Source organism: Melanotaenia boesemani, chromosome 14 (assembly GCF_017639745.1).
Source record: "Melanotaenia boesemani isolate fMelBoe1 chromosome 14, fMelBoe1.pri, whole genome shotgun sequence".
Lineage (NCBI taxonomy): Eukaryota > Metazoa > Chordata > Actinopteri > Atheriniformes > Melanotaeniidae > Melanotaenia > Melanotaenia boesemani.
This window is the reverse complement of record NC_055695.1, coordinates 1,698,113-1,719,794: the sequence shown is the minus strand read 5'-3', so window position 1 is coordinate 1,719,794 and position 21,682 is coordinate 1,698,113. Positions and strand designations below refer to the sequence as shown.

The following is a 21,682-nucleotide window of genomic DNA, read 5'->3' as shown; positions in this document are numbered from 1 at the left end:
GGAACGTCACGTCACGTCCAGGAACGTCACCTCCAGGAACGTCACGTCCAGGAACGTCACGTCCAGGAACGTCGCCTCCAGGAACGTCGCGTCACGTCCAGGAACGTCATGTCCAGGAACGTCACGTCCAGGAACGTCACGTCACGTCCAGGAACGTCACGTCCAGGAACGTCACGTCCAGGAACGTCACCTCCAGGAACGTCACGTCCAGGAACGTCACGTCCAGGAACGTCACCTCCAGGAACGTCACGTCCAGGAACGTCATGTCCAGGAACGTCACGTCACGTCCAGGAACGTCACGTCACGTCCAGGAACGTCACGTCCAGGAACGTCACCTCCAGGAACGTCACGTCCAGGAACGTCATGTCCAGGAACGTCACGTCACATCCAGGAACGTCACGTCCAGGAACGTCACGTCACGTCCAGGAACGTCACGTCACGTCCAGGAACGTCACCTCCAGGAACGTCGCCTCCAGGAACGTCGCGTCACGTCCAGGAACGTCGCCACCAGGAACGTCGCGTCCAGGAACGTCGCGTCCAGGAACGTCGCCTCCAGGACGTCTTCATGTGTGGGCGGATGAGCAGCTGGATGAACCCTAAACAGCTTCTGGCCTTTTTCTTTATTATTTTATCAGTATATTTGCTTTTACTCATATTTATGTATTTATGTTATAATTATTTATCTTTATTTTTCAGTGGTTATTAGATTTGGTATTTTGTAGACTGTAGAATTGCAGAATAGAATATTTTTAGTCGGTTTTATTTCCTGTATTTCTTTTATTTTTATAACTAAATGAATTTATGTGTTACAGGAAGAAAAAAGTATGAATGAAATGAGAAAAAACATCATTGTAATAATCAGATTTTCTCCCCCAGACGAGCTGCGTTTTAACGCTAACTGAACCGTAACGTCACCGACGTTGAGGACTGCGCGTCACAGGCCTCGTGGGTGGTGGACGTCCACGTCACTGTGACGACCAGCTCGCTGACTTTAAACCCAGTCTTGGCTTATTCTGCAGCGTTTACCATCCTCATCCTCACCCAGACGCCGTCTTATCCGGGCCACACACCAGAAGCAGCCGGATGCTGCTGACTCAGAGGACGGGACTCCTTTTAAAGAGCTTTTTAATGAAGTGCCACATTAAAGCTGCTGGTTTGAGCACCTGAAGAGGCTCCCGACGCCACTGAAGACAAACGAGTGGGAATAATGACATGAAGCTGTGATTCCAGGTCTTTTCCAGGACGAGTCTGTCGCGGGAACGACTTCCCGCCTCACTAATAGGACTGATCACGAATGACGTCAAAATGCTATTTTTAGAACAGCGTACTGCGCAGGCGCCGCCGCCATATTGGATTCGGACAAACAACCTGTGGAGCGTGTATACTGTGTTTGTAGGAGCAAAGTTGCATTCCGAATATTTCTTTAACAAAACCATTATGGTAACAACTAAACACTGCTGCTTCGGTGTCTGCCGAAGTTACTCGCGATATAGTGACCGTGAACATATGAAGGGAGTTTTTTTCATTCCATTTTCAAAGCAGCCTGTATTTTCACAAATGGTTTTTGTTGCTGCCTGCTTAGTCAACTTTCAGGAACCACTTGTAACATAACAGGAAAGATGTTGAACGTGAGGTAGCAGTTAAGTTCTTGAATTAATTCATACATGAGCTGTTGAATTAACTACTCTGTCATGAAGTAATTAATTGTAATAGAAATGAAGTTCAAATAAAAACATTTCAGATGCATTTGTTTTTTTTATTGTGACTGATAATGTTCACTGTGATCCTTCAGCATCAATAGTTCAAACTCAGAATCGGAAGGTGTCTAGGAAGTCTCATTTCTACATACTCTGGGCACAGGTAATTACAGTGGAAGTTTCTCAGAACAGGAACCATAGCGTCAAAGAAATCTTTGTCAAACAATATTTTTTTAACTATCATTCCTTTTGGGCTCCAAATAACAAAGTAGGACCACTCTCTCTGTAAAACGCCCATTTGCATCTGCACCTGGTAATAGTACGCATGTTTTTTACTCATGGTTACCTCATCCCCATCTACCTTCAAACAGAAACCTGCCAGCTGTTTCTTGCTCAGTGCTGTGTAGAAGTCTTTTGGATGTGCTTCTTTCAGTGATATGGGGCATTTTATTTCCAACACCCCGTGACTGTCCAAGTCTCTGTCATGCAACAGGCCATCTGGTGAGGCAGCAAGGTAGGGATACTCAGAGTTTACCCACAGTCCAGTCTCTCTAACTGTCATGTTCGGGAATTTCTCCACAAAGCTTTGCCTTGCCTTAGCCTCATTTACATGGTCATACTCCAGACTAACAGCTTTCACAGGTGGTTCCCATAGCTTTCTTTTCACCAGGTTTGCTCTAACACAGTCACTTGAAGCTGTTACTACTGATTTAGCTATAGATGCAGTTACCCTAAGTCTGCGCTCAGCAAACCAAGTCTCATCCCCCTGTACAGAACATAGTTCTGTGACACCACTCACACTGGGCATCAGATTTTGGCAAATTATGCCCACCTTTTGTTGTAACAAGCCTGTTTCATCAATGGAGAGGGTGTAGTTGTCAAAATGCATGGGGATGATGGTCTCCCACATACTACCCTGAGGAGAACTTGCAGTTTGTAGATCTCTCACAAAATTGTTCATCTCCACATGTGTTAGCGATGTCCTCCGCAAAGAAGTAGGCCTAGGGTCAAAGTTTATTACAGCAGACATCTTCCGCTTTCTGTTTGGATACTGAGCATCTGTGATGGACTTTGGGTTTTTGCCCACCTTCCTGCCAACATTCCAGGTGCATGGTTTGCTTGTACAGGATTCATCACTTCTGGAGTTCTTACAGTCATCTATTGCAAAGAGAACTGCAGCCACATGACTACAGCGCCCAAGTGAGGAAGCCTTACACTCACAGGAAGCATTTTGCACAAACCCAGTGTTCGAGGAGAGAACTATCACAACATTGTATGTGATCTTTCGCATGCTTCCAAGAACTTTTGCTTTAACATGATACTGGTTACCTTGATATAAATCCTGCATCATGGTCACATTTTGACTCTCAAACAACTGTCTTCCTCTTCTCAATGGTTTTGTTGTTTGACAGTGTAATCCTTCATCTTCCACATCACTATTTTCTTGCACTGATTCTATGATGTGGTGATAAATATGTCCAGAACTGAAGCAAACCGGTATGCCGCTTTGAGGAAAATCTTTCCAGTTTCCATCCTTTGGTTGAAGATCCTCATTTGCTGGACTTGACCCTCGCTGTGATGCAGCTTTGATGTTATACCATGCACCACCGTCTACAGCTGGATCAATTTTAAATTCTTGATCCACAGCATGCTGGCATCTGTACAAACACAATGCATGGAGTAATGTATTTATCTAATAATCAAACAGAACAATATCTCTGAAAATAAATATATCTTGCCTTTGTATTTATAATTCATAAAGGAGCTATACCTGATATTATTTTAATATGTCTAAGAAGAATGGTTTTTACATAGTATATTATGTGGTATAAGGGGTAAGTCCATAAAACCGAATGACTCATTGATTGCTAAGGATGTAAGGAAACAATCGAAAATTGATTTAAAACCAATTCAAACTGGTTTAAATGGAAATCGATGTAGAAAAAAGGAAAATTGATTTGCATGTAATGCATCAATGAAGATGACGTTCAAAACAAATCATCTTTTGTTCACAAAAAGATTTGTTTTCCATTCCTATCCATTTCCATAATAATTATTTGTTCAGTGTTAAGTTTTGTTAGTACAACAAGCAATAGAAGGCCACAGTTTTAAACAAGGGAGAAAGGGGCAAATATAAGAAAAATGTGAATGAAATGTGAAACACACTAGTTACACTGCATACAACACTAATAACTGAGCGAGAGCTAGCTTAAAAACAGCTTACCTTTCAACTAATAAAGCTTTCTTTCCGCTCACTTTGAGGCCTCTACATGTCAACCAACGTTTAAGTTCAACAACACTGTGTTTACTGATTGAACTGTACTGAAATGAAGCTCCCGGGACGTCTTTTTCTTCCAAAACTACACGTACTCTAGGTGTCGCCATCGTAAACTAACTCTTTGTTTGTCCGAACTCGCGCTGTTGCCGGAGCTCATGAATATTGATGAGTAAATGTGACGTCATTTGAGATCAGTGCTATTGGCTCAACTTGTCGGTGCAGGAGGATAATTACAGTAGACAACAAAATGGATTTTATGATTGAAAGCAGTCATTTCCTGGAGGCTGACAGCCGCTTGACACGTCGACTGCAGGTTGTTTAGTTTTCCCGAGTTCAGGTCCGACAGGAGCGAACGACTCTGCACACCTTTCACACGGCTGATTGATGCAACTCGTTCATCACGCTAACGTCACTTTCCTGAAGTCCGGATGTTAGCGCTGACGTAGGGGAACGCAAGAAGAAGCAGAGGGAGGAACAGCTGGAAGCAACTGACACAAAGTCCTCCTTCTAGTTTTCTGAGTTAGTGGATCACTGTATTTTACTAATTATATATAAAGCGCATTAGAAGTATAGAAGAAGAGTAGAAAAAGAGAGTGTAGGTTTAAAGGAAAAGAGGTTTTTCAGAACCGGCTGATGGAAGGATGTATCTGTGAAATGGGTGAGTTTCTGGAATAATCTGGACAGAGATGTGAAAGGCTAAATTAAAATCTTTAGAAAGAGGAAAAACGGTTCATGTATTAAATAAATATATGCGTTGATGGCTCCTCTGTGATGGTTAAAAATGAGACCAGCCAGCTCAAGTGGAGGCGAGAGGTTCTATTAGTTTTTATTTTACGCTGGTTTGTTTTTGGTACTGTTAAATTGTGTGGATGTATTCAGATTAAATTACTACGGTGGCCGGGAAGTACAAAACAATATTACATCCAGTGATACACTTTTACAAGTTTTCCAACACACACGATAGGTGTTTTACCAAAATCTGTAACCCATCAGAGTGACCTCTGCACGCACGTCTAAAGCCTGGTACACACAAAGACTTTTTTAATCTTATGAGATTTTTTATTTGGTCGAGACCTCACACGTGAAGATAAAAAATCAGTTTTGATGGTACTGTGTGTGGTGGCTCCGATAATCTTATCACAGAACAACACACACATGATGATGCTGTCCCGCAACTCATCCACAATCTAGTCCTCCAAGCCGGAAATCTTACGTGACCAAACTTGATCAAACAAAAACGAAGAAAAAAGAAACACCCGACAAAAAAGGAAGATGACGTACCTGCAGAGAAACGTACACTGTCGCCCCCTGTGGTCACAGGTTCTGATGGGTCACAGATTTTGGTGAAACACCTGTCTTTGTAAAAATGTTTCACTGGATGTTAATTACACAAATTTTTTTCTTCTTTCTGCTCCTTTTCATTCTTGTTTTTGATCTTTTTCTTTGTTTGTTGGACTGTATAAAGAATAAATTAATAAACTGCGGCTCCTCAGAGAAGAGACGGGATGAAGATGATGCTGGATTCAAGTCTTTATTCAAGAGCAAGATGGCGCCTGTGCGTGGCCGGCCGGCTGTTGTCAGCCATGTTCCTTGTTGCAACATTAATATTGGTTCTCATAAGAAAGAAGGTCATTTTGTTCGAACCCAGCGGTTCCTCGACGGCTCTCCCTGCATGTCTGGACTCTTGGTCCCCCCTTGATAAGCCCATTGTTACGAGTCTGTGTTGAAACAAGACAGAGTAGTAATGTGGTTTCTTTCAGTTGAGGCAACTAGCCAGATTTGTTAGGGGAGGGTTTTGAGAGACTCATACATGATTTTAACCAGGTTGGATTATTGTTACGCTCTGTGTGTGGCGGTTTGCCTGCAGATGGTCCGGAAAGCAGCTGGTGGAACCAGTTCCTTCAAACATAAACCAAGCCTCCTCTCTGTTTGTACAGCTCTTCTTAAAACACACTTATTTTTTTGGCTTTTATCAGTTCAGGTGATGCTTTTATGTTTTTGAAGGTTTTATTGCTTTTGGTCATTTTATAATTTCTTGATGAGGTTTTTAGCCGATGTTTTAGTCATTTATTCATAGATTTACATGTTTTGTAAATGATTTGCTCTTCAGCACTTTGGTGAACAGTGTTGTGTTTAAAGTGCTCTATAAATAAATTGGATTGGATTAGCCTTCATTAGGGGAAATCTCAGAGAAGAGACGGGATGAAGAGGATGCCAGATTTTAAAGGGTTAAAGACAGTGATGAGACGTCTCGGCGTCGGTTTCCTCCATGTGAAGGAAAATGTTTTGTTTTTCTTTGCTAAGCAGAGTCCTGCTGAGAGTAATTTGTGAAAAGAAGCTCTAAGCTGCTTGAAGAAAACCTTAAATGAGATGGAAATCCTCAGATTCTGCAGCAGTTCTCTGCACACTCAGCACCTTTTCTACTGCATGCAGTCATTTCATCTTAATATAGGAAGATATTGATTTCTGCAGCTGTAAGAAAACTGCATCATTCTCCAGTTATCACACCCAAACCTAAAACTCCACAACTTATTCTCCACAGTATTGATTACTTGACAATATGCAGCACTGCTGAGCCCATGTGTTAATACTCTCTAACACACCTGGACTCTCATCTCTGCCGGGGTGGGGGGGCCCGGCTGATGACCTCGGATACGGAATATTTATGTCCGTGAGCTGGAGAGGTGGGAGCCACACGTGTGACAGCAGCATGAAAATGGATGAACTTCAGAGAAAGGGGAGCGTCTGTTTGGAGAATGAAACAAGAGGTGACAAAGAGGCGGGCAAGTGGGATGTTTTCATGTATAGGAAGAAGTCAGAAGCCTGTCTTTGGTTCGTCGGATGTTCTACAGTCAGACGATGCTGCAGAGTGAAGCCGAGCTTAGCCGGTGGGAGCGAACTACCACCTAACACCACTTTAGTCTAAGTAATGAAGTGAACACAAAAATTACTCAAAGCATTAGTTAGCATGCTTTAGCTTAGCTTATGTTTGCACAGTCAGTGGACATGCAGGTTTCCGGTCCCAGGTCCCGGTTGGTCCCAGCTGGTCCCGGCTGGTCCCGGCTGGTCCCGGTTCAACACTTCAGACCAAACGGCTGTAAGTTTCTATCGAATGGAAAATGGTCAAGTTGGAAATAATAACTTCTACCTAAATCTGGGTGAACTAAACTACCTGTGGAGTTCCCCAAGGATCCATGTTGGAGCCACTGCTGTTCTGTAGCTACATGCTTAAATTATGATAATTTATATATATGTTAACTTAACTGTTGATGACACACTTTAAAAAAATGAAATTTCTCCTCCTTAGGCTTTGTTTGTGTTGATGCTCATCAGGTAGAATGGAAACAACTTTTATGAATCTCATCATCAACAAACTCACCAACTGCCCAGAATCTTCCCAAATATGATATAATATCCCAGGGGATATCAGGGGAGATCTCAGAAAAGAGATGGGATGAAGACAATGCTGGATTAGCTGTGGTTAGTATCGTTACTGCTGTGATGAAGCTATGCAGGAGCAGAGGAAACAAAAGGCTGCTGAGGAACATGGACATTCAGATGAGGAGGATGGTGAGGAGGAGAAAGAGCTTCAGTTAAGTGGCATTAATGAAAGGGTTTGGCTTGGAAGCAGATAAGAAAGTTACCGTTATCAGGTATGTGGTGCAGCCGTGATGACGTTTTATAAGCTGGTCGTCACCTGCAGGAGCTCAGACAAGAGCTTCCCATCTACAACCTCTGGATGCAGCATTTCAGCTTTACTGAAGCAAAGACAAAGAAGGCATCGTTTGTAGGAGGAGGGATGGAAACAGCAGTAAAGATTCATGTAGGAATGAAACACGTCATTTTGAGCCGTTTAGATCCCTTAAATACCAGAGGTGGGTAGAAAAGTCTTACTCACTCCATTACTTTTACTTTGGTAAATCTTTTCATAAATTGTATTTTTAAGAGTAATTTTAATACAAGATAAGTTTTCCTTTACTTTGCAGCCAATGAAAAGACTCCAGCAGGATGTGCAGACCTGCTGGAACAGCACATGATGCGTATTATACATATTATACATATTATACATATTATATGTTGGACTCTCTTCTGGAATATGTGTGACAGGTTAAAAAGAGGTTAAAAAGTGTATCAGACACAGATGGAAAGTATATAATAGTGAAATTACAAGAGTTAAAAGAGTAATATTTCATAATGGGTTTTTCATGAATATTAACAATTTAATAAGAGTTCAGTGATGCTTGATTGATGCTCTTGACTAGAAAAGAGTTGTGTTGTGCACACACACGGTGATGACGGATGGAGCGAAGACGTCGGCTGCGTCTCCGTCTCTCATTTTAACTCCCACAAGAACCACTAACCTCTTCCTATCTGACGGAGAGCAGGGCGCAACAAATACACAATGCAGGCGACCTTAGCTTCAGAAAAAACCCATTAAAACCAGTTAGAAGTCAGACTGGAACCTGATGGTTTTGCAAACACAATAAGTAATTAGTAAAACTAAATGATTATAACATAATGAATCCGGCTGAATTCCAGACGTTTGTGTTTTGAATGTCGCCGTGTTGAAGGAAAACAAACACTCGTCTCTGTGGATTCTGTGTTTATGTAAATGTCTGCCACCATCACGCGTGACTGTTTATGCATGCATGCTTCCAGTGTATGAATATGGTCCGTGTTTAGGAAAATATCTGTGGGCCAGCAGAGCTCCACGCTCAGCAGGGGTCCTGCTCAGCTATCGTTTCTTCTGCTGTCGTTTTAAATACTCAAACAACTCCAGAGCGGCCCTGCGGCGCCGCGGTGGAAATAAAGAGGAGTTTCTTAGTACTTCTGTCTCCACATGCAGTCGCTGAGGACCACCACCAGAACAAGATCATATTTAGCTTTCTTCAAAATATCTTATTAATAATATTAATACATTTTCATCCCGAAACCAAACAAGTCTTCAGAAAATTCAGTTTCACTCCCAAACTTCTTCCATTCTTACAGCAGAGCCTGTAATTAACACGAGGAGCATTTTAGTGGATTTAATGATGGAAGAACATCAACTTTTTCATTTATATTCATCCAACTGGCAGAAAACACCATTTCTCTGAGAAGAATCAGAGTTAAAACCCAGTTTCCAGGATTTCTCTGCAGCTTTCTCTCCTACAAGATCTACGTTTCTAATTTACAATCCTAAAACCTGCAGAACCTCCAGTTATCGGACCGTCTGTGGAACCGGTTCCCAGTTTGGCTTCAAGCAGAACTTCAGTTCAAGAAGTAAATTTAAAATGGATGATGGAAGAAAAAAGGTTTTGGTTCAGTTACTGTTGGGATGAAAGTGGAGCTAAATAAAGCAGACAAGCCTGTAGAAAAGCCACCAGCACCAGGTGCTTTATTATTAGACATCTTATTGAGTCTCTTCGTCCTGCCAGGTATTTCCATTATTCAACATTTCATTAAGCTGAATTTAGTATTTTCTTAATTCATTCTGGGCTGCTTCTTATGAGTAAGTTGAGTTTAAATTGTCAAGTTTTTTAATCTTTTGTTGTAATTGAAATAGTTTTGTTTTTCTTTTTAAAAAGAAAATGAGATTATTTTACTTGTAAATGTCTTTCCTGATTCCCTCAGAAGGGCTGAAGATGACCAATAAACCAATGATCTGTTTACAAATGTGTTAATGAAGTAACTCAGGAAGCCAACTCCTACTTTACGAAGAAAATATAAAAACGATGCATGTTGGTAAATCACACTGAGCCTTCACTCTGCGTCTTCCTGCCTAAACGCATCACTTTTACCTGAACAGGTGTCCATCCCCGTGTTTTGATGCTAAATGCTAATGAGAAAATCTGTTTGAGTAACACGGGAGACACATGTTTGTTTAGATACTTCCAAGAAGAAACTCATTACAGACACGCAGCGAGTAAACAAGGAATTCTCAGGCAGCCGCAGTGTTTCCAGCTTTTAGGGAAACGGCGGAAAAAATCCAAACCGAGCTGTTAAATCCACACAGACAGCAAAGGAATGAATAACCCAAAAACTTACCCAACAAAAAAGACATTTAGGCCCAGAAGAAAATATTCATGGAAAGGAAATTAAACGCAGGAGATATGACTTTCATTGTATTTAAAAGGATTTTTTAAATCACAAAATTAGTTTTTTTTAGAGCCTCAATCCAGAAAAAATGAATTTTCACAGAAGGAAGTCATACAAAAACAAAAATGTGGACAAGTTTCCATGTTAGTCTGAGTTGTCCCCTCGTGGACGCCGTACTCCACATTGCTGCCAGTGTAGCTGAGTAAATTTTCTACATAAATTTAATAATCATTTAATTTTATGAAAGTTCTCAAAACCTGTTGATATTCTTTATTGTGAAGTTATCATTGTCCTGTAGAAAACATTTGCTTGTTTGGTACTGTTGCCAAGGTTCCTAGTTAGCTGTTGTAGTGAGGGGGACTTAATTAACGACGCACTGCAGCAGCATGTGTGACGTTTTTCAGCTTCGTGGCAAAAGCTGGAAAACCATTGTGAGGGTAAGACGTGTTGAAATGCTGTCTCTCCCTTTGTTAAGCTAATTACTTGAAAAGCAGCTTGTTTTGGTTTAAACTCCTTAAAAAAGTTATTAAATAGCTGCCGATCTGTGTTTTGAGTTCTTTTTTTGGCATTAAGTTTCGTTAATGTTATTAAATCTGTCGGGGATTTTCCCTCGCTGCTTTCTGGCCTGCTGTAGGAAACAGGGAGAGACCGTGTTGCTGTCTGACTGCCCTTCCTGCTGTCCGCAGGTGCATGTTTGTAATAAATGTGCAGATCCTGATCCCGGCTGTGGCATCATTTGTCAGCAACCATTCAAGAGCCGCTACACCAGCTCTTCCACTGGCTGTACGTACGCTGCAGTCGGTTGTTCGTACTAACAAAGCAGCTGTGCCATCAACACCCAACAAGTGCCAACATGACAGCATGAAGATGTTTCACCAGTCAAATTTACTTTGAGACAAAAATAGTTAAATATGGTTCATTGATCAAATTTATCTTCTGCACCAGCAACTAAAAGTTCATTTCTTCAGACTTTTTCTTTGTTCGGGGCTGTAATGGTCAGTTCAGCTTTTCTTTCCAAGCTGCAAATATCTCCTCAGCTTTTTCAACTGAGTGTCTTTCTTCACGTCATAGAAAGGCTGAACAACGAACAAAGTCAGCTGTAAATGAGATAAACAACCTGCAGCCGCTCAGATGTCCGAATGACTCCTGAGGATTAAGTTTAATCTTCTCATGAGGCAGCCGGAGTGTCGGAGTACGCAGCGCGTGTCTCATGTTGGATTCACATGCGTTGGCATATCTGTGCTTAGCAAACAACCACCTCGTGCTGCAGCATCAGCATGACGGTGGACGTTTGTGGATGCGATTTGTTTGATGTCCTGAGGACGATGAATGACCTCTCTTCAGGTGATGCTGGAAGCTGAACGAACGCCAGCATCAGTTATTCAACAATGTATGCAATAAAGACAGAAACTGACTGATTATGATCTTCCTTCCCTCCGGGCAAAGCTGGCTGGTTTACGGTCAAAAAGCCGCCGTTTCCAGTCATTTTCTTCCTGTGAGCCATAAGGAATGTCTCTATAATCACAACCGTTAAAGAAATGCTTCTCCTGGGAGCAAATCTGGAAATATTTAGAGACGTGTGGCAGGAAGAAAAGCCATTTTCTCTCTTGATTGTCAGGAAGCAACACTGCTGAAGTAGAAGTGAGTGGCCAGAGAAACGATCTGACGGATTATTGGTGAACTTTCATCTTATAATAAGGAGCTTTTAGAAGCGCTCATTAAAAAGAAAGAGACCAGAACATCTGAAAGTCTACAAGGTCAAATTTCCAGTTAATAAGAACCTGCATGAGGACGAACCAGAGCTGCCAGAGACCAAAACGCCCACAATCTACAGCAACTTAATTACAACAAGTTTGTAATGTCTGTTATCTAAAGAGCATTAAATATAAAAACCTCAAACATTTCTGTGGCGCATGAGAGTTTTCATTGTTTTCTGGCTTGTTATAGTTTAACCATGATGGATGGATCACCACTGATTGGTGGAAAGTCTGACAAGAAGTGGCTTCATCCTCATGTCCAGGTCTAAATAGAGGTCTCTTAGCAACATAGTAGTGATGGTGATGTTTTTGTGATAAAAATGGGGTAAATAATGCTGTTATCATGGATCATTGATCTGGTGGCGTTTTAAGGGTTAAAAAACTCTACTGTGGAAGTTTTAATAAAATCCACTATTTCACATTATAAACTATTTATTTATATACGTAATCATGGAGGATTCATTCAGAAAAAGACTTAGAATAACAGCTTTTAATTCAAAACATAAGTTGGGCTGGATCTGGACCAGAGTCCAGACTTTGAGGATCCCTGTCCTACACCATGAAAAACAACAGCTGGCCCCTGAACTGACTCCTGGACCGACCCCGGACCAACCCCGGACCTGCCTCTGGACCGACCCCGGACCAACCCCGGACCTGCCTCTGGACCGACCCCGGACCAATCCCGGACCTGCCTCTGGACCGACCCCGGACCAGCCCCGGACCTGCCTCTGGACCGACCCCGGACCAGCCCCGGACCTGCCTCTGGACCGACCCCGGACCAGCCCCGGACCTGCCTCTGGACCGACCCCGGACCAGCCCCGGACCTGCCTCTGGACCGACCCCGGACCAGCCCCGGACCCTCCCAGTTGCAGTTGCTCAGACAGAATCACTTGTTTTTCTGTTTTGTGAGTAAATCATGAAATTATCACCATGGAAACAGACGCTGCAGACGTCCCCGTCCGCCGGGGTTTCATGGTATTTTCTAACAGGGCCTTCTTCTCTTCCTGCTGCATGTTTGCTCAGATAAAACAAGGACCGTGATTATTTCAGGGCAGCTCTGCCAGGACGGTGACGGTGTGTGTGTTGGGGGATAATGTGGGATGCTGTGTGTGATGAAGCAGGATTTCAGAGGTTTAGCTCGGCGTTAATGCTTCACTGTGACAACGGACAGATGGGAATTACTAATCCCAGGTGATGTGTGTTGATGTGTCATCAAATCTGTGAGAAACGCTTTAATTTTTCATTTCTTTTCCACCCGCCACTTCCATTTTCTTTCACACTGATAGAATACTGAACTCTGAGTCAGCCCGGTTAACACGCACGTGTTAAAAGCTTCATACTTACTGATGAAGAGGAGAAGAGTCAGCCTCCAGGTTTTGGCCCTCGCGTGCATCAAAGTGTCAACTCTTCAATAAGATGAAGATTATTTTGATCAGCTCTGTGGGATTAACATGAGACTGAGATTAGGAAGCATGCAAGAATGGGGGGGGGTTATCCCCATCGTCCTCTTCATCGGGACCGCCTTCTAGTACCGGGTCGTCCTCTTCATCATGACCACCTTCTAGTACCGGGTCGTCCTCTTCATCGGGACCACCTTCTAGTACCGGGTCGTCCTCTTCATCAGGACCGCCTTCTAGTAACGGGTCGTCCTCTTCATCAGGTCCGCCTTCTAGTACCGGGTCGTCCTCTTCATCGGGTCCGCCTTCTAGTACCGGGTCGTCCTCTTCATCGGGTCCACCTTCTAGTACCGGGTCGTCCTCTTCATCGGGACCACCTTCTAGTACCGGGTCGTCCTCTTCATCGGGTCCGCCTTCTAGTACCGGGTCGTCCTCTTCATCGGGACCGCCTTCTAGTACCGGGTCGTCCTCTTCATCAGGACCGCCTTCTAGTACCGGGTCGTCCTCTTCATCGGGACCGCCTTCTAGTACCGGGTCGTCCTCTTCATCGGGACCACCTTCTAGTACCGGGTCGTCCTCTTCATCGGGTCCGCCTTCTAGTACCGGGTCGTCCTCTTCATCAGGACCGCCTTCTAGTACCGGGTCGTCCTCTTCATCGGGACCACCTTCTAGTACCGGGTCGTCCTCTTCATCGGGTCCGCCTTCTAGTACCGGGTCGTCCTCTTCATCATGACCGCCTTCTAGTACCGGGTCGTCCTCTTCATCAGGTCCGCCTTCTAGTACCGGGTCGTCCTCTTCATCAGGTCCACCTTCTAGTACCGGGTCGTCCTCTTCATCAGGTCCACCTTCTAGTACCGGGTCGTCCTCTTCATCAGGTCCACCTTCTAGTACCGGGTCGTCCTCTTCATCAGGTCCACCTTCTAGTACCGGGTCCTCCTCTTCATCAGGTCCACCTTCTAGTACCGGGTCGGACCTTTTTAACCCTGGTGTGATAGATGAAGCAGGTGGTGGAAACCTTCCTCAGAGGTTTTCTCCATATTAACATGACAGCATCACACAGTTGCTGCAGGTTTGTCGGCTGCATCCATGATGAGAATCTCCCGTTCCACCACATCCCAAAGCTGCTCTACTGGACTGAGATCTGGTGGCTGTGGAGGCCGTTGGAGTCCAGTGAACTCATCGTCATGTTCTAGAAAGCAGGTGGAGATGATCTGAGCTTTGTGACATGGTGCATTATCCTGCTGGAAGTAGCATCAGAAGATGCTCCACTGTGGTCATAAAGGGATGGACATGGTCAGCAACAATACTCAGGTAGGCTGTGCTGGTTAAACCAGGCCACGTTGGTACCTTCTCTTCCCCTTCAGGCAAGTCACATTAAACGAGTTTCAGATCCATCTTTAGTCTGATGACTTAAAGTCCACGAGGCTGGAACAAAGCTGATGAAACGTGGAGATCTGTGCTAACGCCCCACCGCCCGTCCAGACGTGCTATGGTTGTGAAAAACAGGAAACTGGACCGTCTGTGTGGGTTGTACGTCCCCCATACGTCCTCCGTGTTGTCAGAGCCGCTCAACAAGATTTTCTGTGTCCTCTGACAGAACTGATGCCTTTAAATGACCGTTTCTTTTATATTTTCCCTCCAGGTGGGATTGCTGCATATTTTACAACATACATGTAAAAATCTCCCGATGTTTTTAGTCCATTATCACTTTTAAAATGCAAAAGACTCCTCTGTCTGTTTTTCTATCTTCTGTTCAATCGGAAATTTCTCTTTGGATTAATTTGGGATCAATATCACATGTACTGAGGACGTTTACACCAGGGGCTTCAAAACCTCCATTTCAGGGCTCCTAAAAGGCCGGGACCCCTTTACAAACCCACAAAAACTGCCATGAAAAAAGTAAATAAACAAACTTTTAGATATTTCAACATTAATATTTCTAACTAATATTATAAGAAATAATTCTATCAATTACTTTAATTTATATTTCCATAACTGCATTTAATAAATTCTTTATAATTAGATTGTTTGTTATTATATAATAAATACATTAATTTTCCCTGCTGAGGCTTCCTACCAAACACGTTAACAGTTTGATTTTTGAACATTTCTAAAGACGAATGATTTTTACACTAAATGGTTTTTATTTTGTGTATGAAAGACATGTATTTACTAGGGTTGGGCATCTAAGGTATAATGCCGATCCAATACGCATCTCGATACTAAGTATCCGATGCGATATATTAATGATACATGTGTGGCATTTTGCGATGCGGTATGATACGATTTACACCCATATCACGATATGATGCAATAATTCCGTACTATTTAAATAGATCAATTTCATGTAGTAATGTGAAAGAGGATGCAGTGCCAATGAATTAGTTTGATTTTTTATTAACCAAGTAAAGCCAAGACATTTTTACAAACTGTTTTTTCTCTCAGAGCTTGAGTGTTGGTTTACAGTAAGGCCATTTTAAAACACATGGCACATACTTAGGCCATTTTAAAACACATGGCACATACTTAGGCCATTTTAAAACACATGGCACATACTACTTAGGCCATTTTAAAACACATGGCACATACTTAGGCCATTTTAAAACACATGGCACATACTACTTAGGCCATTTTAAAACACATGGCACACATTTAAGTATTTCCAAGAAAAACAATGTATGAGTGCAATATATACTAAAATATATATGTATTTGCACTCTTTAGAAAGAAGGCTTACAGTTGCACAATAACTGTGATTTCACTTTTCAACTCTGAAAAAACAAGTTTTACAAAGATATATTTTGTCACTGAATATTCAAAACTTAATGTCTTGAACTAGCAGCATTATGCTGCTTTGACTTTTAAACATCAATAACACTGTAAACAACAGGCTAATAAAAAATAAAAAAAAGTTATTGCCATAGAGCGCGCGGAACTGGTGGCAAGCGGGGCATGGAAAAAATTTTCAATACTTTTCTCACCGCTTCTGGAGCTCGTAGCTACAGGGGGATCCGAGCTGGAGGAAGGGGATGCAGGGACACTGGCAGACGCTTCCACAACAACACCGTGGCGCCGCTTCAAGTGAGATATCAGATTAGTCGTACTGCCCGTGTATTTTACAGATGCGCGGCACATTTTACAAATTGCAGCTGTCTTGTCAAGTCGTCCTTCTTTCTTGTAAAATCCATAGTGTTCCCAAACTTTGGACTTGAAACTAAGTGGAGGATAAATGATCTTGGCGTCCGACATGTTTGTTTTGCTAATTCGCGCTTCCTGACAACTACCTGTGGGCGCATCACTGGCTTCATCCGCGCAGCCCCCATGAGTTGTAGTGTAAACATCCGCAAGTCCGTTGCTTAGGCCTACTTTATGTAGGTCGTTTAAATTATGCGCTAAAACAGGTTGACAACACTTGTTAATAAATAAACACATTCTGTATTAAAAGAATAAGCCGTATCTCAGAAAAACCGATGCATCTCGCAAAAACCGATGCATCTAGATTTGCTTCAAAAGTTTCATTCATCCTCTGCTGCTCTACCGATGCACTCGCATCGTGCACTCGCACGACCGCGTATCGATTCATATCGGTTAATCTTCCCATCCCTAGTATTTACCGATGGGGCAGCACAGCTGATGGACAGAACATCTGCATCTAGTTCTACCCAAACCCAGAGATCATCACCCACATCTCCAAAGAGTCACTTCCCAAAATGATCCATAAAACCAAGAGAACGACCAGGAACCAACAAAACCTACAGCTTCAGTCACTTTGCTCCATAATTTAGTAGAAAATATTAATATCTGTCAGACGCTCAGGAAGTCTGGATGTGTTGAGGATAAATCAGATGCTGGAACATCTGCAGATCCTCCTCAATGGAAAACCTCCAGACTCGGTCTTTCTATGGAAACTTCCCACAGGCTGAACAGCACAAAGCAGAAACAACCTGAATTTAAATGAAACTTTGGAGCAGATTCACAGCATCATCGGTTTTTCTGCTTCTCTAAAACTTTTCATCCCTTCAGGGATTTTTCTTCTTCTCCCTCTCATGGGACTCAGGAACATCATGCATATATGCAGCTGTTATTACACCAAAAAAATCCTCCTCCGCTCGCTTTTCTAGGCTCTCCACACTGATTTTAATAAGAGGCAGAGAATCCTCTGGGCTTTAGGTTCCCCTGCTCCAAATTTCTAAATTTGTCCTGCAATCCTAATCGCAGCCACGTTCTCCTGCAGGCTTAACGCCTGGATCTCCACGCCTCCTCCACCCTGCAGAACTCAGCCAGTATTCTGCTGCTGGGAGATCCAGAGACCTGCTTTTAGTCCACCGAGACGAGCACAAAGCTTCTGTGTTTGTGTGTGTGTTGTAAGGAGCGAAGAAGAGGCTGCGTAACCGACGGCAACAGGATGAGTTAAGCTGGTTTGTGTTTGAGTCGAGGTGTTTTCAGTCAGTTCAACATGATGAACCTGGTTCGTTAGCAGGAATCGTGTTGGATACGAAACAACCAACGATGATCTGATCTATGCAAACATTCCTCCATCAACATCACATCCTCCAGGCACCTCTGCATCTTCTAAAATATCCACATTGGTCAGAAGATAAATCTCTTTTTACAACCACAAAAAGTCGGGACGCGGTGTAAAACGTAAATGAAACCAGATCAGGTCATATTTTATCCCCAGGAGAAGATAAACAGCGTCTCAGAGGATGAAACAGAGACATTGGATCAAATCTTGAAAAATGGTTTGTTAAAAAGGGAAATCTGGATTCTGAAATTGGTTTGGATCACGTAACCCAATCCTGGTTGTGATCCGGACAAAATCCTCAGTTTGGGTTCAAAACTTCTGAGTCAGATCCGGATAACTTTGATCCAAGAAAACAGAATTATCCTGATCCCAACAGAGGGCAGGATTACAAGCCAGGTTTCAGGAGGAAATCTCAGCAGACCCTCAGATTTGAACAAATAATAGTATCTTTTCAGTCGGCGCATGCTTGTGTTTTTATGTTGTACCCGACTTGTTTAACTGTTCCAGGGATGAAGCAGAAAAAGCAGCGAAGCTCCTGTTAATCCCGTCAGCATCGTACAGCGACAATAAAACATCAACTCGTCCCCACGAAACAAACCCCGAAGCAAACGTCAACAACAAAAACAAATATAAGGCTTCATGTTCCTTCTTCCATCGCTGCATATTCAGGGAAGAACCTGTCCGGAATAATGTCTGACGACTGCATCCCTCACTACACGTCCCTCATCCTGACAGAAAGCCAGAGGTTGGGCCTCACCATGGGGCTCCGGTGCATCATTAACATCGTCACAGAGGGACATGGGGTTAGTTTTATATGCCCACAATGTTTTACATGCTAGAAATCTGGATTTGGTGATCCTGAAAACAGGATTCTGGATCAGGGGGACCCAATCCAATGTTGCTTTTAACAACCAGGATAAAAGAAAGCTGGATTACATGATGCTCCATCCTGAAAAATGGGATTCCCAAATCCATAAGGCTTTTATCCAGATTAAAGTTTTTGAACAATCAGCCCCAGAAGATTCAGAGAATCAGGAGGAATCTCTGTGTGCTGGGACAAGGCTGGGTGCTGGTGATCTTCTGCATTAAAAGCAGACATGATTCTCTACTGGAAACCACTGCATGGACTCAGGAAGACTTCCAGAAACCACCGTCTGTGAACACAGTTCACCCTGAAATCCACACATGCAGGTTAAAGCTCCGTCATGCAGAGAAGAAGCCAGATGTGAACAGACCCAGTGTCGTCTTCTCTGGACCAAAGCTCATTTAAAACGGTCTGAGGCAAAGTGGAAACCTGGATGAAGATGTGAACTAGTTTGTGGAAAGCATGGACGGCGTGTCCTGCAGACTAAAGAGGAGAGGGAGCATCCAGCTTGTTATCAGTGGACAGGTGAAAAGCTGCATCTCTGATGGGATGGGGCTGCATTAGTGCCTATGGCGTGGGCAGTTTCCACATCTGTGAAGCTCCATCAATGCTGGAAAGTACATGGAGGTTTTAGAGCAACATCTGCTCCCATCCAGACAACGTCTCTTTCAGGGAAGACCTTGCAGATTTCAGCAAGACGATGCTGAACCACATCCTGCATCCATCACAGCCGTCATTATATTTTCCATCACATGGTAAAATGTCTCAGTTCCTGACATGTTGTTTATGTTCAGCTGGGAATAAAACATGTTGATGAGATTCTGGTTGTATTTATATTTTATACAGTGTCTCAGCTGGATTCAAATAAATCCATCCATAAATGAAGCTTTCAGCCCTTCTTTTCTGAAACATCTCATCTAATCTTTAGGTTTTAATTATTACGATAAATCGGTGTGAATGTGCGGTTTTAATAAAGCAGATGAAGGTGGGCGGTTTGATCCATATATCTGTGTTTAATTTTGATTTCTTGATATGAATCTGAAAGTTCAAACATGAATTCCTGCTGTGAGAAGAGCAGCAGCTGTTCAGAAGGAAGAAGGAGCGAACAGCTCCGGGAGGTGGGAGGTGATTATCTGCAGGTAAGAGACGCTGAAGTCCTCTCCGGCCTCCTGTGATTGTTTAATGACACCAGTTTAACCTTCAGCTGTCAGACTGACGGTGCTGCTCTTTATCTCTCTGTGACACTGATTGCAGGTGGTCGTTCAGAAATCCCTCATTTTCTCACACTCCACTCCTCTTCCACTCTTCCTGCAGTAATTGGCCGGCTCTTTGTGGAGAGCAGGACTCGCTGATGAGCTGCTTTCTCCTCGACTCGACTTAATACCTTCCTGGTTTTCTTCATGTGGCAGCTGAAGTGCTGCGGCTGCTTTCAGGGCTCAGAAAAACCTCCACCTCTGGATTGTTGGAGCTTTAGTTTCCCACTGATGGATCTGAGCTGTCAGCTCCGCCATCAGCGCCACTCCTCGATGGGATGGCGGCTCTCTGGTCTGCAGCCTGATCCATCTGGGTCACAGAGGAAACACCCGAGTCTCCCTCTGAGGTACCAGTTTTACTGGGAGATTTCAGATCCAGGAAACATGATAAATAAAACAGGACCTTCCTGACCCCGATGATTTTTCTCTTCCCAGAAACCAGACTTTGCTGTAGTCTTCCACAGTGGTCTTCATCACTAGTTCTCCAGTTTTCTGAAGGTTTTCAAAGTTTTTCTGCTTTTTCCCTCATTTCCAGTCCAGTCCTGGTACCAGATCAGTTCCAGAGGATCTTAACTCTGATCTCTGAATCCTTCAGGCAGAAAAAAGGCTCCTAACTCGAAGGATGAACCAGAGTTCTCGACACATAACAGACGACTTAGCAAAGAACCAGTTTAAACTGGATCTTTGGGCTCTTTGTCACAAAGACGCATCATCTGTTCCCATTTCTTTAGTTTCATGTGTGAAACCAGCAAAGACTTGAACCAGGACCTGAGAGATGCATCTGGATCTTCAGCTGATCCATCTACTGTCAGCCGAAGCCTCATCAGAAATGGTTTCCATGGAAACGTGGCTGTCAGGTAGCCGTTCTTAAGGAAGGAAGCAGGAAGAAAAGCCTCAGGTAGGTCACATGACCCAAGAAGTGGAACAGGTGTGATAGAGGAACGGATCCTCCCCAGAACCTGGACCTCAACAAGTCTGATGGAGGGACGGATCCTCCCCAGAACCCGGACCTCAACAAGTCTGATGGAGGGACGGATCCTCCCCAGAACCCGGACCTCAACAAGTCTGATGGAGGGACGGATCCTCCACAGAACCCGGACCTCAACAAGTCTGATGGAGGAACGGATCCTCCCCAGAACCTGGACCTCAACAAGTCTGATGGAGGGACGGATCCTCCCCAGAACCCGGACCTCAACAAGTCTGATGGAGGGACGGATCCTCCCCAGAACCCGGACCTCAACAAGTCTGATGGAGGGACGGATCCTCCCCAGAAATGGACCTCAACAAGTCTGATGGAGGAACGGATCCTCCCCAGAACCTGGACCTCAACAAGTCTGATGGAGGAACGGATCCTCCCCAGAACCTGGACCTCAACAAGTCTGATGGAGGAACGGATCCTCCCCAGAACCTGGACCTCAACAAGTCTGATGGAGGGACGGATCCTCCCCAGAACCTGGACCTCAACAAGTCTGATGGACCTCAACATGGTCACAAGTCAAAAACATCCAAAGAAGAGATTTGGAAAGTCCTTTAAGGATCCTGGAGAACTGTTCCTGAAGACCACGTTGAGGACTGATAGGAACTAGTTTAGATATTAGCTAATAATCAAGTGTCTAAGGAGGTTCAGTAACATCATTAATGAAAAACATGAATTACATTAGAACCCGTCTGAAGGGTCTGTTCTGGGAAAGATGCCACTTTCTAACGAAGAGCTTTGGAAAGTGTTGCATTTGCTGAACTTTGACCTTTACCTCCTATTCACGTATTGTTGAAAAGCTTAAAATCAGGGACGAATCTCTGCAGCTGGCCTGACGGGCTGGTGCAGTTAAAAA

At 43.5% G+C, this 21,682-nt stretch overlaps 2 protein-coding genes across 2 annotated transcripts in view; both read right to left on the bottom strand.

Annotated features, from left to right (window-relative positions):
- The window catches only part of pik3r3b (phosphoinositide-3-kinase, regulatory subunit 3b (gamma)), a 291,288-nt gene that overhangs the window by 238,681 nt on the left and 30,925 nt on the right, over positions 1 to 21,682 (bottom strand). The gene's annotated exons all lie outside the window — the stretch shown is intronic.
- On the bottom strand, positions 1,794 to 7,646 carry LOC121652935. Its single transcript, XM_042006086.1, has 2 exons — positions 7,620 to 7,646; positions 1,794 to 3,355 (listed from the first exon to the last, which is right to left on the bottom strand). Exon 2 carries the CDS (start codon positions 3,046 to 3,048, stop codon positions 1,795 to 1,797), a length of 1,254 nt encoding a protein of 417 aa, XP_041862020.1. The 5' UTR covers positions 3,049 to 3,355; positions 7,620 to 7,646; the 3' UTR covers position 1,794.

Bases quoted from the DNA above. Each gene is read 5' to 3' on its own strand.
- LOC121652935 (XM_042006086.1), bottom strand. From the start codon at position 3,048: ATGATGCAGGATTTATATCAAGGTAACCAGTATCATGTTAAAGCAAAA.